Source organism: Podarcis vaucheri (genome assembly GCF_965113315.1).
Source record: "Podarcis vaucheri genome assembly, chromosome: 4".
NCBI classification, from domain to species: Eukaryota; Metazoa; Chordata; class Lepidosauria; order Squamata; family Lacertidae; genus Podarcis; species Podarcis vaucheri.
In genome coordinates, this window is record NC_138762.1 from 4,327,277 (window position 1) to 4,346,225 (window position 18,949).

The 18,949-nt window shown below is 46.6% G+C and overlaps 1 protein-coding gene across 1 annotated transcript in view; it reads right to left on the reverse strand.

Annotated features, from left to right (window-relative positions):
• Window positions 1–896: 896 nt before the first annotated feature.
• Window positions 897–18,949, reverse strand: part of LOC309531596 (uncharacterized protein) — a gene marked incomplete at its 5' end in the record, with an annotated part of 28,112 nt that continues 10,059 nt past the window's right edge. Inside the window, 1 exon segment of the mRNA XM_082221186.1 lies at window positions 897–2,600. Within this exon segment, the coding sequence (XP_082077312.1) occupies window positions 1,458–2,600 (1,143 nt within the window). The 3' untranslated portion in view covers window positions 897–1,457.

Here is an 18,949-nt window from a genome sequence, read left to right on the forward strand (position 1 = left end):
AGCAGGAAGAACTACTGATGAAAGAGGAATGGCAGATGAAATTAATTTGGATAAAGATGACAGGGAGAATTCGAAACCAGCAGGACCAGAAATTTGAAAGATTGGAGTAAATATGTGAGTTATTTGAAAGACAATTGTAATCATTGGCTACGTTTGAAGGACTACAGGAAGTTTTATAAGGAGAACTATATGAAATATTGCAGAAAAGATTTGTGAGGATGGATTTTAAGTTATTGATTACTAAAAGTAATAGTTAGGATAACAAATGCAAGATTAAGAGAGGAGGTTTGAGAATCATTAGACATGGTTGATGGAAGTCTCAGGCTAAAATAGACAAAATGATGTATAAGATGAGATGAGATGTTCTGTTTGGAAAATATATGTAAAAACCAATAAAAATGTGTGTGTGGTGTGTGTGTGTGTGTGTGTGTGTCATTCTGGAGTAGTGAAACAAACAAACCACAGGAGAATGTTTAGTTCAGCTGAATTTGAAATAGGGAACAGTGGGAGGGCAACTCTAAAATGAGCTATCTGATAATCTCTCCCTCCCTCTCTCTCTCTCTCTCTCTTTCTCTCTCTCTCTCTCTCTCTCTCTCTCTCTCTTTTATGACCCTGTGAGAGGCAATGTGGTGAGAGCCAGTGTGGTGTAGTGGTTAAGAGCGGTAGTCACGTAATCTGGGGAACCGGGTTCGTGTCTCCGCTCCTCCACATGCAGCTGCTGGGTGACCTTGGGCCAGTCACACTTCTTTGAAGTCTCTCAGCCCCACTCACCTCACAGAGTGTTTGTTGTGGGGGAGGAAGGGAAAGGAGAATGTGAGCCGATTTGAGACTCCTGAAGGGGAGTGAAAGGCGGGATATCAAATCCAAATCCAAAATCCAAATGGGTCAAACAGAACCAGAATACCAAAGTTTTTTATTGCTTCCCGAAGGTCCTTTAATGGGCTAAGGAAGGCGAGGAAACAAGAAAAGCTCCGTGCCTTCAAAGTTTCCCAGAACAGGCTCTTGTCCCACACATCTCCCATTTGCCACTTCCTCCACAATCGGATTGTGCAATGTCTCTTATGTGGCTGCTAAGGGTGCCTGCCAAGCCTACCAGGATCGCTTTGGGCAAAGCAATACTTGCTTCCGGTGTAGGGCGCAACATATAATGATTCCTGGAAAGTTCAGAGAGTAAGCAGCAGGCTAGGAAGAAGCATGGGATTTCATAGTGCCATTCAGATTAGAAACTTCGGAAAGATTAGAAAACTTCTGTACTGCTGTCATCTTGGCTGGCAGTTGGCCAAAAGATTCAGCATTCACTACTGTGTCCCTAAGAGGAAAGCTTTCTTCCTAAAACTACAGCAGAAATACTGGATGAAATTTGGGCCTCCTGCATCTGAGGAAGTGATATGCATCGGTGATGGGGATGCACATAGAACGTGTTTGTTGATGGCTTGACCCATGTATCTTCTCCACCTTCAATGGCCATGAGACACCACGGTCTTTCCCTTACTGAACAGCCTTAGGACGCTTTCACGTATCTCTTTTGTCTTCACACCATAAACAATGGGGTTCATCATGGGGGGCAGAAGAAGGTAAAGGTTGGCCATAATGATGTGAACGTGAGGAGCGATGCTGTGTCCCCCAAAGCGGTGTGCAAAGAACGTGAAGAAGGCCGGAGTGTAAGATATTGTGATGGCGCAAATGTGTGCGGTGCAGGTGCCAAAGGCCTTGCTCCTTGCCTCCTTAGAGGAAAGTCCCACCACCGCCTTCAGGATCATGAAATAAGACACTGTGATGCAGAAGATGTCGAAGCCCCCTATCAGCAGGGCTACTGTCAGGCCATAGATGGCGTCCACGTGGATACTGCCGCAGGCCAGCTTCACCACCGCCATGTGGTCACAGTAAGTGTGAGCAATGACGTTGGTGTTGCAATATTGCATCTTCCTGACCAGGAAAGGGAAAGGGAGGATGAAAATGGCGCCCCTGATGAAGGTCACTAGCCCCACCTTCAGAATCAAGGGGTTGGTCAGAATGGTGGCATACCTCAGTGGGTAGCAGATGGCCACAAATCTGTCCAGAGCCATAAGCATGAGGACGCCAGACTCCATCCCAGTGAAGGTGTGGACAATGTACATCTGGACCAGGCAGGAGTTGAAATCGATCTCTTTGAGGTTGAGCCAGAAGATGCAGAACGCTTTGGGCATGGTAGATGTTCCCATCACTATGTCTGTGATGGAGAGCATGCAGAGGAAAAAGTACATGGGTCTGTGAAGGGCCTCCTCAGTCCAGATGATGTACAGGAGCCCACAGTTCCCCACCATGCCAATGAGATACATGGAAAAAAATGGGAAGGAGATCCAAAGGTGAGCATGTTCCAGGCCTGGGATCCCGTTCAAGATGAACTCCAAGAGAGGCTTACCTGTCCCATTGGTGGCTGCCATGTTTGAAAGAGAAAAATCATCTGGAGATCTAAAGTTAATAAAACACAGGAAGAAATCCATTAAAATGTTTTCAGCCATGGACATTTCATAAAGTAGCTCTTGAGCTGAATAGTGTATGGGATTAAAAACGGGATTTTTAAATATAAAATATTTGTTTTTAAAAATGTTTATATACCCCTTCAGTTAACCACCAATTTACTGTTTTCAAAACTCTTCCTCTCTTTTATCCTTTGGAATGCATGAATGAAAACTTTGTAGAGTGGTACTTTGGTTCTCAAACTTAATCCGTCCTGAAAGTTCCAAAACCAAAGCATTCCAAAACCAAGGCGTGCTTTCCCATAGAAAGTAATGCAAAACGAATTAATCCATTCCAGACTTTTAAAAGCAATCCCTAAAACAGCAATTTAACATTAATTTTACTATCTAACAAGACGATTGATCCACAAAATGAAAGCAATAATCAATGTACTGTACTATAAAATAAATAAGACAGAACTGAAGATGATAAAAATTAAAATATTTTTTTTTCTTACCTGCACTGATGATTGTCATTGTTTGGATTTTATCTATTTCCACAGTCACACAATCAATCAGTAGCTGAACTGGGTTTCACACAGTCACAAAAACAAATTAACTGAAAAAGCCTCAAAAACAAAAACGCAAAATAAATAGCAAAAGCGGCAAACTTAATCTGTTCCGGAAGTCCGTTTGACTTCCGAAATGTTTGAAAAGTGCAGTTTCTGATTGGAACAGGTGCCCCAGAAACAATAGCTGGCAGTCGCATCGGATGTTCTTTTTTTATATATATAAATAATTTTTATTAATTTTCCAGTATACATTTATAATATCCAATCTAAATTTATCACATATTTTCTCTTTTGGACTTCCTTCAGCCTCTCTAACAATCATCCATTATTCAATTTTTTAATTACACATTTCCTAATTTTTTCCTAATTTCCTAATTTTTATATAGTCGCATCGGATGTTCAGCTTCCGAAAACGTTTGAAAACAGGAACACTTACTTCTGGGTTTTCCTCATTTGAGAACCAAGGTGTTTGAGAACCAAAGGTTCACTGTATTAAAACTATTACATGCCATACTAGGAAATACTATCAAATCAGATTTTCAAACCCTCTTCCAGGCTGGCCTCAGCTTATTAGGGAGCTCTCAATGAGAAGAACTCCCTGGAAAAGAGAAGACTCCCTGGAAAAGACCCTGATGCTGGGAAAGATGGAGGGCGCAAGGAGAAGGGGATGACAGAGGACGAGATGGTGGGACAGTGTTCCCGAAGCCACTAACGTGAGTTTGACCAAACTGCGGGAGACAGTGGAAGACAGGAGTGCCTGGCGTGCTCTGGTCCAGGGGGTCACAAAGAGGCGGACAAGACTAAACGACTAAACAAAACAACAATGAGAATAGACGAGACACAGCTTGCCTACGATTTCTGAATCTTTGCCTGCAATGAGCAGAGATGGGAGGAGAAGGACTCACTTCACACTGGGTTACAACCCCTGCACTGATCCTGTGGTCCAGCGACACACAAGGAGCAGCATTCTCATGGCATGTATGCTGAGGTTACTCAACAGTCATTGACAAGGAAAGCACCCCTTGAAAAGCAGGGAAACTGCCATGATATACCATTGCATTATCAGTTATCAGCATAGTCAAACATTAAACACTGTTCCATGTGTCAGTTATCTAAAACCCTCCAACTCTAGGAGCAAGAACTGTGAGAGGAGAGACTCCATCAGGAAAGGCCTCCTTCCACCTGCCTTCTTCCACCCTCCAGTCCCTGCTTCTCAATGTGTATTGTATTATTTTATGCACCGTGGCTTGCCGTTGTTTTATTGATTATAGTTTAGATATGATTTATTGTAACTGTTGAGTGGATTTCTGTTTAACTTTTATATGTTGATATTATTATGGTGCTGTGGGGTGAGTTCCCGTTGCTCAGTCCCTGCTCCTGCCAACCTAGCAGTTCGAAAGCACATCAAAGTGCAAGTAGATAAATAGGTACCACTCCGGCGGGAAGGTAAACGGCATTTCCATGTGCTGCTCTGGTTCGCCAGAAGCGGCTTAGTCATGCTGGCCACGTGACCCGGAAGCTGTACGCCGGCTCCCTCGGCCAATAAAGCGAGATGAGTGCCGCAACCCCAGAGTCGGCCACGACTGGACTTAATGGTCAGGGGTCCCTTTACCTTTACTTAATGATTGTTGAATGTTACTTTTCTGATGTAGGTTGCCTGTTTTAAAGTTATGTTTTATTATCACATTTTTGTATTGCATCAGATTGTTATAAGATGTACATTTTTGGTTTCTTCAGCTTGTAAACCACCTTGAGTATTGTAAGATAGAAAGATGGTATACAAATTAAAAATGATGATGATGATCTAAAACTCTCAGTTACTCTTTAGTAACCACCAGTTATATTGAAATTGAACTAAAGTGTGTTATTTTTGGTGTTCAGTTCAGACATAAGAACCTAAGAAGAGTCAGCTGGAGCAGGCAGCTTGAACCTAAGCCGTGTCGGGCTTTACAGGTCATAAAAAGCCCTTTTAATTGTGCCCAAAATCAGAGCGGTAGAGAGTGGAGCTGTTCTAGCAACGCTCCTTTTAACCAGCCCTGGTGAACCAATGGCTGCAGCTCTTTGAGGCAGTTTTCAAAGGCAGCCCCACCTAGAGCAAGTTCCCATGGTCCAAACAGGATGCAGCCAAAGCATGTGCCACTGTGGCCAAGTCAAACATCTCAAGGAACGGGCGCAGTCCATACCCATTTTCAATACATGACATTTCACCATTCACTGGATTGATCATGCTCAACCTCATGTCCGTCAAGGATATCTCATCTTTTATTCATTTGGAAATAAATCACACCACCAACATTAGGAGAAGGAAGATCCCTGTGGCCATTCTTAAAAGAAGAGATGGATTTGACCATAGAGAAAATGGTTAACTTACGAAAGCCCAGGAGCTCTCAGGAGCTCTGTTCATCATCAGCTGTCTGCTTGGTTTTTCCTTTCAGAACAGAATGTGAGACAGACTGTTTATAAAGCTTTGGTGTATATAATCCCTTTGGGTTTTCACTAGGCAAAGAGCAGCCTGTGATTCTATACATAGCCCTCAGATCTCAAGGTAGACCAGGAGGAATTCCCTAACTAGAGGATGTTAACCTCTCCGGCATGCTGTTGGAGAACGTGGCAGCCTTTCACAAATGGATCTATGGGAATGGAATTACTGGCAACTGAGGGGCTAACCATAGGAATCAGCATCATCCAAGCATCTCAACCTGAGGAGCAAGAGGAGGCAGTGTGGTGTAGTGGTTAAAGCGTTGGAGACCAGGATTCGAATCCCCCACTCAGACATGAAGCTTGGGCCAGTCACTGCCTCTCAGGGTTGTTGAGAGGAATAAATTGGGAGGGGTAAAAATGTATATCCTGCCTGGATCTCACTGGAAAGACGAGATGGGACACTGAGGTCCAGCGCCAAGGGCCTTCTGGCAATTCCCTCCCTGCAAGAAGCCAAGTTACTGGGAACCAGGCAGAGGGCCTTCTCGGTGGTGGCACCCCCCCTGTGGAACGCTCTCCTATCAGATGTCAAAGAGAACAACAACTATTAGACTTTTAGAAGACATCTGAAGGCAGCCCGGTTTAGGGAAGCTTTTAATGCTTGATGTATTATGGTATTTAAATATTTTGTTGGAAGCCACCCAGATGGGCAGGGTATAAATTATTGTTGTTGTTGTTCTTGTTGTTGTTGTTGTTGAGGTATCACAGAACTGAGAGGGACCCTTGGACTAGGTGGCTGTAGAAAACTAAACTGATATTATCCTCCAGCCCTCAACATTGCAGACATTAAAGCCAAGCTGAAAGATGCCTCAGTATCAACAGAATATGGTCAGCATAAAGAGGCTTCTGTAAATTCACCACTTTCGCCCATCAGATCATTTAACAAGGACCCATTTGAAGGAGTGCCACTGTATTCTGCTCTGGTCAGACCTCACCTGGAGTACTGTGTCCAGTTCTGGGCACCACAGTTCAAGAAGGACACTGACAAACTGGAACGTGTCCAGAGGAGGGCAACCAAAATGGTCAAAGGCCTGGAAATGATGCCTTATGAGGAACGGCTAAGGGAGCTGGGCATGTTTAGCCTGGAGAAGAGGAGGTTAAGGGGTGATATGATAGCCATGTTCAAATATATAAAAGGATGTCATATAGAGGAGGGAGAAAGGTTGTTTTCTGCTGCTCCAGAGAAGCGGACATGGAGCAATGGATCCAAACTACAAGAAAGAAGATTCCACCTAAACATTAGGAAGAACTTCCTGACAGTAAGAGCTGTTCGACAGTGGAATTTGCTGCCAAGAAGTGTGGTGGAGTCTCCTACTTTGGAGGTCTTTAAGCAGAGGCTTGACAACCATATGTCAGGAGTGCTCTGATGGTGTTTCCTGCTTGGCAGGGGGTTGGACTCGATGGCCCTTATGGTCTCTTCCAACTTTATGATTCTATGATTCTATGAGTGCTCCTCCCAGAACACATTTTCTAGGGGGAAATGGTGGAGAAATCCTCTTGAAATTTCAAAAATGGTTTGGGCCTGGAATGTGCGGTGGTGGGTGGATGAAAGAGGAGTGGGCAAGAAGAGGCCTGCTGGACTTGATAGAGCAGAAAAAGGACTTGGAAGGTCTTCAGGGACCCCTCCCAGCTTCATGGCTCCCTGGCTCTATTTGGGGAAGTAGCATATCCTTCATTATTCAATCTACAGTGGTACCTCCGGTTGCGAATGGGATCCATTTCGGAATTCCAGCCAGATCCTGAGTTTTTTGCAACCAGAGGAGAAGCGGTAGACCGCTTCTGCGCATGCACGTGCGGCGGTAGAAGAAGAGAAGAAGAAGAGTTTGGATTTGATATCCCGCTTTATCACTACCCTAAGGAGTCTCAAGGAAGGGAACCCTAAACCACAGAGCCTAGGACTTGCCGATCAGAAGATCAGCGGTTCGAATCCCCGCGACGGGGTGAGCTCCCGTTGCTCGGTCCCTGCTCCTGCCAACCTAGCAGTTTGAAAGCACATCAAAGTGCAAGTAGATAAATAGGTACTGCTCTGGTGGGAAGGTAAACGGCGTTTCTGTGCACTGCTCTGGTTCACTAGAAGCGGCTTAGTCATGCTGGCCACATGACCCGGAAGCTGTACGCCGGCTCCCTTGGCCAATAAAGCGAGATGAGTGCCGCAACCGCAGAGTCGGCCACGATGCCCATGTAGACCTTGGTAGATGAGTCTCTGGCCTTGTTCTTCCTCAAGTCTTGGCCTGTGATGTCACCTTTGAAATACTTTATTGTCACTTGTACAACTTGTATACAGTGAGATTACACGAGCACCCCCCATTCAGCTCTCTTAGTCTTAATTCCCCTCGTTTACTGACGCACACCCACCAAAACCTTTGGCCATCATCCTTGGCCATTGGCTATGCGTGCTGTGACTGATGGGAGTCATAGTTCAACAGCATCTGGAAGGCCAAATGTTCCCCACCCCAGAACTAGGAATTAAGAAGATGCCCTTGTCTTGGCTTCAGAGAATCACCTGAACGCAGCCATTGCAGAAGAGAGTGTAATTCCTTTCCACTTGAGCATCCTTTATGTTTTTAAAACACGGAATCAGGTTGGTATGGTTTTTAATTGTATCTAGAGCAGCGGTTCTCAACCTGTGGGTCCCCAGGTGTTGTTGGACTACAACTCCCATCATCCCTGAGCTAGGGCTGATGGGAGTCGTAGTTCAACAACATCTGGGGACCCACAGGTTGCGAAAGGCTGATCTAGAGGAACTTGGCAATATTTGCTACAGTTCACCAAGACAAAGTTGTGGTTTGCTGATGGTTTGTAGGAACTCTTATGGTGGCTTGCAAACCTACAAATGGAGCTCCCTGAAGAACGCACAGGATGAGGCCAATGGCCCCCTAGTCTAGCATCCTGTTCTCACAGTAGCCAACCAGATGCCTCAGTAGGAAGCACCCCAGCAGGACCCTCTTCCTTCCTGTGGTTTCCAGCAACTGGTATTCAGAAGCATTTCTGCCTGCGACTGTGGAGGCAAAGCAGAGCCATGATGGCTAGAAGCCGTTTTTTAAATATATATATATAATGATATTTATTAAAGTTTCATAAGCAATCAATAACTTCAGAATTTAAACATAAAATACAAAAGCCAAGAAAAATAGCAAAAATAAAAAAGATACAAAATGAAACACATACAAAATACACAATAAAAAAGAGTTAACAAAATAGGAGAAAAAAGAGGGGGATAAAAAAAACACCAATAAACAAAACAGAAAAAAGATTAATATTTTCATATCTTGTATTTCCTTCACTAGTTTCTTGACCTCCTCACACCTCCCTTTTTGTATTCCAGTTCAGATGTTTAGTTCAGCAAATCCTTACCCTTTATCATTTAACCTTACTCAGCGTCTTAACCTATAATAAATATATATTTTCCACCGTTATCAATACAAATTTACATATTCTTATTAATCTTTTTACCAACACCGCTTGTTTCCAATCCAACATCCCTTTAACATTCATTGATTTTACAGTATTTCCGTAGATAGTCCTTGATGGCTAGAAGCTGTTGAGAGCCCTCTCCTCCTTCATAAACTTGTCCAATCCTCTCTTACAGCCATCTAGGTTGGTGGCAATCACTGCCTTCTGTGGAAGTGAGCTCCATCATTTAGTTATGCTTCCTTTCACATAGCTGTTTCGTGAGCTTGATGATGACAAAATCGATGCAGTTAATGTTGATGATCTCATGGGCTCTGGGCTGCTGTCCCCCTAGGAGTTTCAGTAGAGAGTATAACTTCCTCCGCTCCCAACTGGCTTGCAGCAGGTTCTCCGCATGTGGCTGCAGAAACCCAAAAGGACACAGCTAGCATCAGAGCACAAGCACAGGCAAAAGTGTGGCCAGGCAGCATCTCCAACAGACCTTGGGAAGGGCAACAACTGAGATGGCCCCAGTTGTCTGCTTGAGAGCATGGGGCAGCTGGAGTTTCGCTGAGGAGCCCATGATAAGGTAACAACAGAGGGGAGCAGAAGGGTGATGCCAGCAGCTGAGGAGGCCACTGAAAACTGGCTCCAAGGAAGGGAGGCAGCTAATGATCCAGACCTCCCTGTTAACATTGCCAGAACTGCTAGCTATTCATGGCAGTTACGGGTCTAAGTAGACCACAGTTTCTAAGCTCAACATCTCTATTCTGATACAGAACTTAGTGGAAAGGGGTGAACAGCGCCCCTAGCCTGATGGAGGATCTTGATTCTTATAATGACTCTGTAGCTCACAGTATTGTTATTTTTTAAAAAGAAAGTGGTAGAGGAATAAGCTGCACCAGTTTTGTTCTCATTTTCCACCTCCCAGGGTGAACGTTCCACACATTAGCAATCAATGAAGTTCCTCCTAAACTGCTTGCTCCTAGTTTTGTGGTTAGGCCATACACTTGAAGATATGAAACTGGCCTTACTGATGATTGGTTTTGAAGTGTTTCTACCTCAGAGTCAAAGAGAGCTGATGCAGAAGACCAAGTGTTAAAACACTACTGTATGTTCCTAACCTCCTTGGTCTCACCTAACCATAAGCAGCAAGCGCAGTAGCACTGCCTAACTTCCTTTTCGCCTTAACAGCAGGCTATGAAATGGTTCCGGGAGCCAGGTGGAAGCCATGGCGTGCAACAATCGCTCCAACAGCAACCCCTCCGTTTTCATCCTCGTGGGCATTCCTGGCCTGGAAGCTGCTTACTTTTGGATGGCCTTCCTCTTCTGCTCCATGTACTTAGTAGCCTTGCTGGGCAACTTGACCATCCTCTTTGTGGTCAAGAAGGAGCCCAGCCTCCACTTGCCTATGTACTACTTCCTGTGCATGTTGGCCACCCTCGACTTGGTGCTGTGCTCCTCCACTGTGCCCAAGATCCTGGCCATCTTCTGGTTCCGGTCCCACTCCATTGGCTTCAAGGCCTGTGTCATCCAGATGTTCTTCATCCATGGTTTCTCAGCTGTGGAGTCAGGGGTGCTGCTCGCGATGGCCTTTGACCGCTACGTGGCCATCTGCGCCCCTCTACGCTACACCACCATCCTCACCAGCTCTGTCATTGCCAAGATTGGGTGTGCAGCCTTCGTGAGGGGCATTGGCTTGATGACCCCTTTGACTTGCATGGTGAGCCGTCTACCATATTATGGGCCCAATGTCATCAGCCATTCCTACTGTGAGCACATGGCCGTGGTCAAGTTGGCTTGTGGAGATATCACACCCAACCACATCTATGGGATCACGGCAGCCACCTTCGTGGTGGGCTCAGACACCATCTTCATTGCTGTCTCCTATGTGCTCATTCTCAGGGCAGTCATGGGGCTCTCCTCTAAGGAGGCCCGACAGAAATCCTTCGGCACTTGCGGCTCCCACATCTGCGTCATCCTGATTTTCTACACTCCTGCCCTTTTCTCCTTTTACACACAACGCTGGGGACACCACATCCCTGCCCACATCCACATCTTGTTGGCTGACCTCTATGTCCTAGTGCCCCCCATGCTCAACCCTATCATCTATGGCATGAAAACAAAGCAGATTCGGGAGCAAGTACTGAAGCCATTCTACCCGAAAGGAGTCAAGGTTGAGACTTGACTCCAACTGGTGTTAGACCCCCAAAGGATGAGAAGGTTAGAACTTGTTATGATTTATCTGCATCTAGATCCCCCTGCCAGGTGGAGCCTCCAAGCTTTGGGTAGCTCAGTTATTAGAAGTATGGTTCAAGTTTCATTATTCTTGTCTCAAGTATACCAAGAAATATCTAAAATAATTAATTTGCCTGTTCAGGCTTCCTCACAACTGTCATTACTGAATATGTGGGTGGACAACACATGACAGCTTGTTGAAGAGTTCCTGACATGGATTTTTGCTGCAGCCAGGATTTCAATAGCCCATTAATGGGAAACCTTGAAAAAATCTACATATGTCATTGTAATGTAAGAACATATGGATTTTGGCCATTGTGGGAAAAACCACGCATAAATTGCATGTTTCCCAGGGGATGGGGGATCCAGAACATTTTTATGTCAGCTGGTGGGATTTTATTCTCTATGCTTCAAACCTTGATGCTCAACATTCGCCATCCATACCAGTTTGGGAAATATGGGTGTCTAGATTTATATTTGTGTGTGTGTGTCATCATTTCTTTCTCTTACTGTTTGTTTGTTTGTTTGTTTGTTTGTTTGCTCTGGGTATGGTATGATGTAATCCCTTGCTACCACACTTTTGGGTTGTTAGTAATGAGGTGGGGGGAGAGAGAGAGAGATGTAGTTCTAAATACTTATTGGTCCCTGTAGGAAGAATGGAGGATGACGGGAGGTTGGATGCAGGTGAGCTGTGCAGGAGCAAGCTGGCAAGCATGCTCCAAGCAGGCTGCCGACTAGCTGTGCAGAGGCTCCTTTTATTAACAGAAGTCAACAATTGGAAACTACTCTGAACATGACATATCTCCATCTAAGCACATTTCCAGCGTTGTCAAATACACGTGTCAGCAGGTGTTTCCCGAAAATGTTTTCCCCGATACTTGATTACGTCTGCGTCCCCGGTCATGCTCCAGCCAAGTGTTATGTCTCGTAACCAAATCTGTGAGAGGACAGACGATCAGGGGGAAAACCCTGTCTTCTGGCCAAGAGGTTAGAGTTCAGGCAGAGTGGCCGCCAGGCTCCTTGGCACGCTGTGGTATGCCGGGTGCGAGGTGTGCCTCGGCACAGGTGGAGCATCACTCCCACCGTCCCTGCATCACCTCATAGCTTTCAGCCAAGTATTTGCCTCTCAGGGAACCTATAGACAGAACTATTCAAGCTTATCATAGGATCATCCAACGCTTCCCACTTTGCAAGATTTTAACTCCTAACAAAGCTGTCCAAAGTTAGGTGGAATGGATCATCTCAGGAGGTGGTAGACTCTCATTGGAGGTTTTACAACAGAGGTTGGGTGACCATCTCTTCAGGGATTCCTTAGTTGTCATTTCTGCATAGCAGGGGGTTGGACTAGATGGCCCTCCAACTTCACGGTTCTATGATTCTCTGTGTTAAAACAACTGACAAGTTACTTACGAAAGATACATATTTGTGATAAGCTGTAGAATGTCCTGGTTACCTCAGACGGTTGTTGTGTGGATAAAACTGGGAGAGGGAGAGCTACGTATTTCACCTTGAGCTTCCTGGAGGAGGAGGGGAAAATGGAATGTAAATGTAATGGCTGTTAGGCTTTTCCTCAATAAAAATGGAAACTGTTTTTGAGGTACATTGTAATCTGTGCTTGACTTTATAACCCTTCCGTGTTTTAATCTGCCTGCTGTTGAAGTTTTTTACCTGCTGCATTCTGCCATTTGTTGATTAGAGTGTCATGGAATTCTGCCCAATATGCTGATCCAGAGCAGAACTCCAGTGTATAGTTAGCAGAGTAAAAACTTAAACACGTTGCAGGATCCCCCAAAAATAGACCAGAGACAATTTCATCCAGCAAAGCTTTACTGCTGCTGAAGGCAGATGAGCATAACGGTCACAAATCCAAAACCTTCGGGATTGGGCCTGCCCATAAGAAATCCAGTTGCAGCAGACTTAAACTTACAATAACTTATAATAAGACTAAAACCTTAACACTAAGCATACTATGTACAGAGCACCACACCGGAAGGAAGAGAGAGAGAAATAGAAAGTGAAACCCAGGCTCCTTCTGGCCTCTTCTTATAGTCAGCATGACCTTGAGAGAAAGAGATAACAGAACCAGTTTAAACCAGCTGTACTCAGCGTCTCTGAAGGAATAACCCAAACAACACATGAACCTTCTGCTTGCTTCTTTCACACAGAGAAACTTCCAGAAACCTCTTGAATGAATTAGAATAGGAAAGATCTCTACACATCAGATCAATACCTTCTGCACTAAGAAATGCAAACTGACCCAGAGGGTTTTTTCCAGGTGGGGCGGACTGCCCTTAGAGGTCTGTCCCGCAGGCCTGTTCTAAGCTCAATAACTGACTTAGTGAGGAAGATTCTCAAAAACATTTGTGGCTTGATGATGGAGTCCGGCACACTTCTGCTGCGCCACACTGGACTCCTGTGCGTAGCTCACTGTCAGCGTCCTTCAGCAGAGTCTCCGCAGCGGTAGAAAACTGTTGCAATGTGTGTGTAATAAATCAGACTGTACGCAGGCTTGTTGCTTATCTCCAACAGTCTTTAATCGTGTAGCAAAAAATCTTAAATCATCCCGGCGAAATAGCACACATCTTTCGCCTCTCGGTAAAAACGAAAGAAGAATCACACACAGAGAAACCACTCCCATATGTGAACATAACCACGCCTCAGAATGTGAGACGTCACTCAGAACTGTTTAACCCTGTAAGTTCTGATTCTCTTCACACCCCCTCTCGTCTCGCATCCTGAGGGAAACTGTGAACACCCATTTACAGACCTCTTTGAGTTCAACCCCCTTCCCATTGCCTCTTGCCCCTTTCTGGCATCTGTCTCAGGCAACTGTTGAACCTCCTCAAAACTCCCAGGTTCGCACTGCGTGAAACCAACCCACGCACTGGTGACCTGAAACCTCTCAGGTGGCACCCCCTTTGTTGTGCGTGCGGATCGTCTGAGCACAGTCTCAGGTGCTCCTTCTGACCCACTGGGGCCAGCAAGTGTGTCTTCTACATCAGAAGACTCCCCCTCTGACTTACTGCGTCTTCGGGCCTTCTGAACTTTGCTAACAGGAGACGAAGGCTCACTCTTAGGGCTCTCTTTTAACAACCTGTGGAGAAACCCAACCCTGTTCTTGACCCTGTTCAGAGACCTGGTCCTCAGCAACAGGTTCAGCCTCTGGCTCTCCCTCTTCCTCAGAATCAGACAGACATTCTGAGAGAATGTCAGGACCCTCATTGAGTCTTGACCAACCATTCTGCTCACAGAACTCAGCATGCTTGCTGATCAGAAGCTTGGTCTGATCACCTTCTGGATATGCAAACCTCCACCCCTTCGTCGCAGGCTCATACCCACAGAAGATCATTTTCTGGAACCTTGGATCACCTTCCTTCCATTGAGCCTTTGGCATAAGCACCCAGGCTTCGCAACCAAACACACGGAAGGAATGCACCTGCGGTTTTTTCCGGTGCAACAAGAAAAATGGTGTGTCACCTATAACCGAGTTATAGGACCTATTCATCGTAAAGTTGGCCGCCCTCCAAGCTTCGCTCCAAAAGCTCCGAGGCAAACCGGAGTCACACAGTAGAACCTCAGCAGCTTGAGCCAGAGCTCTACTCTTGTGCTCCGCCACGCCCGTCTCCTGAGGAGAAGTAGCACCCGTCACCCTGTGACGTATTCCCTTCTGGCTGAAAAACCCCTGCAGAGCAGACCCAGTAAACTCTGCACCTCGGTCACTCTTGAACCCCTGAACCTTGGTGGAGAACCGTAGTTCCACCGCCGCAACCCAGTCTTTAATCAGTTGCGCTGCCTCGCTTCGCTTCTTCAGCGAGAAAGACCAGCCATTTTGGCTAAAATCATCTGTCAGCGTCAGCACATACCTGGCCCTGCCCAGACTCAGACTTTGCATGGGACCACAAAGGTCTATGTGCACAAGCTCAAAAGGTTTTGTGGTTACCCTCTCCCTTCTGGGATAACTGCACCTTTGTACCTTTGCCCTTCTGCATGCCCTACAATCTAGGGATTTACCACATGCTTTCAGTTTGCAACCCTTCGTGCATTTGGGCAACTTCTGGACATCTTCCAAACTGCTGTGCGACATTCTCCTGTGCCACAAGTGAACACAAGAATCATGAATGGGAACATTAGCACACTTCGCCTGTGCTGTCTCGGCGTCTCCCTTACCCTCCAGAGGTGTCTCCAGAACAAAGAGGTTGTTCTGACTTGCAACACTGACCAGTTGTCTCCCACCCCTGGAAATGGAACAGACATCATTTTCAAAGCAAACATTATAAACCTCCTTTACAAGAGCAGGTACAGATAAAAGACAACAATGCATCTCTGGCACAACGTAGACTTCCAGCTCCGCCTGTAACAAAGAAACAAAAACATTTCCCACGTTAGACAAAGGCCTCTGTGACCCATCAGCAAAAATAACAGTTTTCCCAGCTGAAACAGCTCTGCAGTTCCACATTCCGCCACTAAGTGGCATCAGGTGATGGCTGGCTCCTGAGTCGATGACCCAGCGCATCATTCTGTCCTCACTGGAGTTGTTCCGTAGCGTTGCCATGGAGGCAGTTAGGTGATAAGAACTGTCTTCACTCCCTGAGTCACGTCCTCCCTTCGCTTTCCCACGCTGGCCTCCTCTCCTGGACTGGCTGCCATGGAAACCTGGCTGACTGCCATGGGAAGCGACCTTGGAGACATCCTGCCCGGCCTCTCTGGCTCTCTGCGGACAGGATCGACGCAGTTGATCAACAGACTTACAGACAAAACATTGACGAATGGAAAAAGCCTGAACCGTATCTTCTGCTGGCTTGCCCCCCCCTCTTCTCACGGGGCTCCCAGGACGCTTTCCTGCACCCCCTCTGGTGGGTAAAGGGCTCCCAGCACTTTGCCTCTTTCCAGGCTCCTCACACAGACACGTTGCAGCATCCACACAGCCCTCAGACTCTGCAACAGTAGCAGCAGCAGCAGCAACAGTAACAGTAGCAGCCCCTTCACCCCCCTGTGGGGCCTCCCAGCTCCTCCCAGCTGTGTATCGGCTCTGAAGAAAGTGGCTGGCGCCATCTTGCCTCTCCTGTTCGGATGCAGCCACTTCTCGGCCCTTGCTTCCCACTCCAGCTCCACAAGCTTCTTGGAGTGCTAGCCAAGCGGCCTCTGGCCTCCTTGCACCCTGGACAACAGGCACCAGATGAGCATCCACATTCTCTGCCAAAAACGCAAGCACACACTTCTCAACTTCACTTTGCTCTGCAGCTCTCTTAGCCTCTGCTTTCCCAGCTGCCTTTGGTATTGGCTGGACAACTTCCCACAGCCGCTCCCCAAATAACAGCAGCTCTGCTTGAAAGCTCCACTGCAGCCAAGTTTGGCTAGTCAGTGTCTGACACGGCAGCTTAAGCTCAAAGCCATGTTCATGGGGCTGAGCCATTGCCTCCCTTCTGTTGGCTTTTCCAAAGGTACTCACTCAGCAGCCAAACTGGGCACTCCGGATGACGTGGCTCCTCAGCTCCCACTCCATCAGCCTCCTCCGATCTGCCTCAAACGTTAGGCAGGACTCCAGCTGGCCCACACACACACCAGCACGACTTGGCAACAGCTTCCAAAACTTGGCTGACCTCCCATAACCTGTGGCTTGATGATGGAGTCCAGCACACTTCTGCTGCGCCACACTGGACTCCTGTGCGTAGCTCACTGTCAGCCTCCTTCAGCAGAGTCTCCGCAGCAGTAGAAAACTGTTGCAATGTGTGTGTAATAAATCAGACTGTACGCAGGCTTGTTGCTTATCTCCAACAGTCTTTAATCGTGTAGCAAAACATCTTAAATGATCCCGGCGAAATAGCACACATCTTTCGCCTCTCGGTAAAAACGAAAGAAGAATCACACACAGAGAAACCACTCCCGTATGTGAACATAACCACGCCTCAGAATGTGAGACGTCACTCAGAACTGTTTAACCCTGTAAGTTCTGATTCTCTTCACACATTAGCCACATCTCCTTCCCCTCTTCCCTCGTCCTTTCCTCAAAGAGAGCCATTGTCATGAAAACACCACCATTTCATGAACCTGTTCCCAAAAAAAAGAGAGTCAGGCTTTGCTTTTGCAGCTCAACTCCCTCTCAAGGGACCTAAGACCCCGCAATGTCCGCTGTCGGTCAGAGGAAGTGAATAGAATTGATAACCAGTGAAAGGGAAACAGCTACTTAAGCCCAGTCTTTCTACAGACTCTCCCTCCCTCCAGCAGCAGAAAGAAGAGCCTTGAGCAAAGTGGGGAGCAACTTTTAAAACCTCAGAAAGGGTCCAGCCCCCCCCCCGTCCTATCAGTATGACCACCCACCCAAAACGTATTGAGAACATCACAAAATGTCATGGAAGGGGGAATTGTTCAGCGAAACTGGAGCATGTGTGATGCCATGATTTCCAAACTTGTCCATCAGGATACTTTGTGAATTGCCTGTCTTGATCCGCCATTCCTATTTTACTTCTCCAGGCATTTTGACTACCTGTCTCCTCCCTCCCAGATCTGTTCTTCATGTTCTTCTCCAAATTCTGCTCTTTGATAAGCATTGGAGGGTCTTCTATCAATGAGCAACCCCTGCAACCAGTTACAGACCCCTGACACACTCGCAGGCCCTTGGGGGGTTTCCCAGTTTCCTGGTTACGTGACTTTGGAGATGGCTGCTAGGGTGAGATATGGGCCAAACACTGTTCCCCTGTCCACCTTTTGGTTTACTGTATCATTTGATGTGAGCTTGTTAACGGAAGAAGAGAAGAAGAAGAGTTTGGATTTGATATCCCGCCTTTCACGCCCCTTCAGGAGTCTTGAAGCAGCTAACATTCTCCTTTCCCTTCCTCCCCCACAACAAACACTCTGTGAGGTGAGTGGGGCTGAGAGATTTCAGAGAAGGGTGACTGGCCCAAGGTCACCCAGCAGCTGCATGTGGAGGAGTGGAGACGTGAACCCGGTTCCCCAGATTACAAGTCCACCGTTGTTAACCACTACACCACACTGGCATTGGACAAAAAAACAAGGACACCAGCCAGGAATACCAGAGCAAAATAGAAGCCAGTAGGCTTGGTCTTTATTGAAGACTATGGCAACAGGACTCCCACCTGCCATAAGGTGGAACAAGATGGAAGCCCAGAACAAAAGAAGACCTCAACCTTTATTAGCTACTACTCCCCCATGCTACACCCCTAAGACTACATCATGACTACATCATTGACACATCACAAAGAGGAGGGGTTCAGGGAGGAGTTGTGGTGGTAACCTGAGTGTCTTGTCACCTGTCCGGTTCCTCCTTTCCCCCTCCCCATGATTACATTCCTGAGGACAAAGAGGAGTTCACAGTTTCCTGCCCCCAGAGGGAAGGACTGGTCACTGTCCTTTGTTTCAGTCCGTGCTGAATCCACTTCCATATGCAGGTCCTTTGTGAGTGTCATGATCTTCTGTCTAGGACCATCAAGGTTGGCATGCCAATTGGGTAGGGGTCGCTGCGGACATGTTGGCTGCCTTGTGTCAAGTCTCCCCCCTTTGATAGTCCTTCCTTCATGGTGTAAAATAAAAGTGGAATGGTACAGATCCAATGCATGGCTGATTTGTGTGAGTGTGTGTGTGTCATGTTTGTACAAACTGAATGATGGGGGTGGGTGGGTTCCTGCAACAAGCTTTATCCATAAAACAGACAAAACAATCTCAGCCTTCTGCTGCTTCTTGAAACTTCTTCTCAGTTCTTCTCCGTTTCTGGAACAAACGATTCTCATACACACAGAGAGAATATCCAACAGCTTCGCATTTGGTGCTGTTTGCACCGTTCCTCCTGGGACCCTGGAGGACTCTGAATGCTCCCAG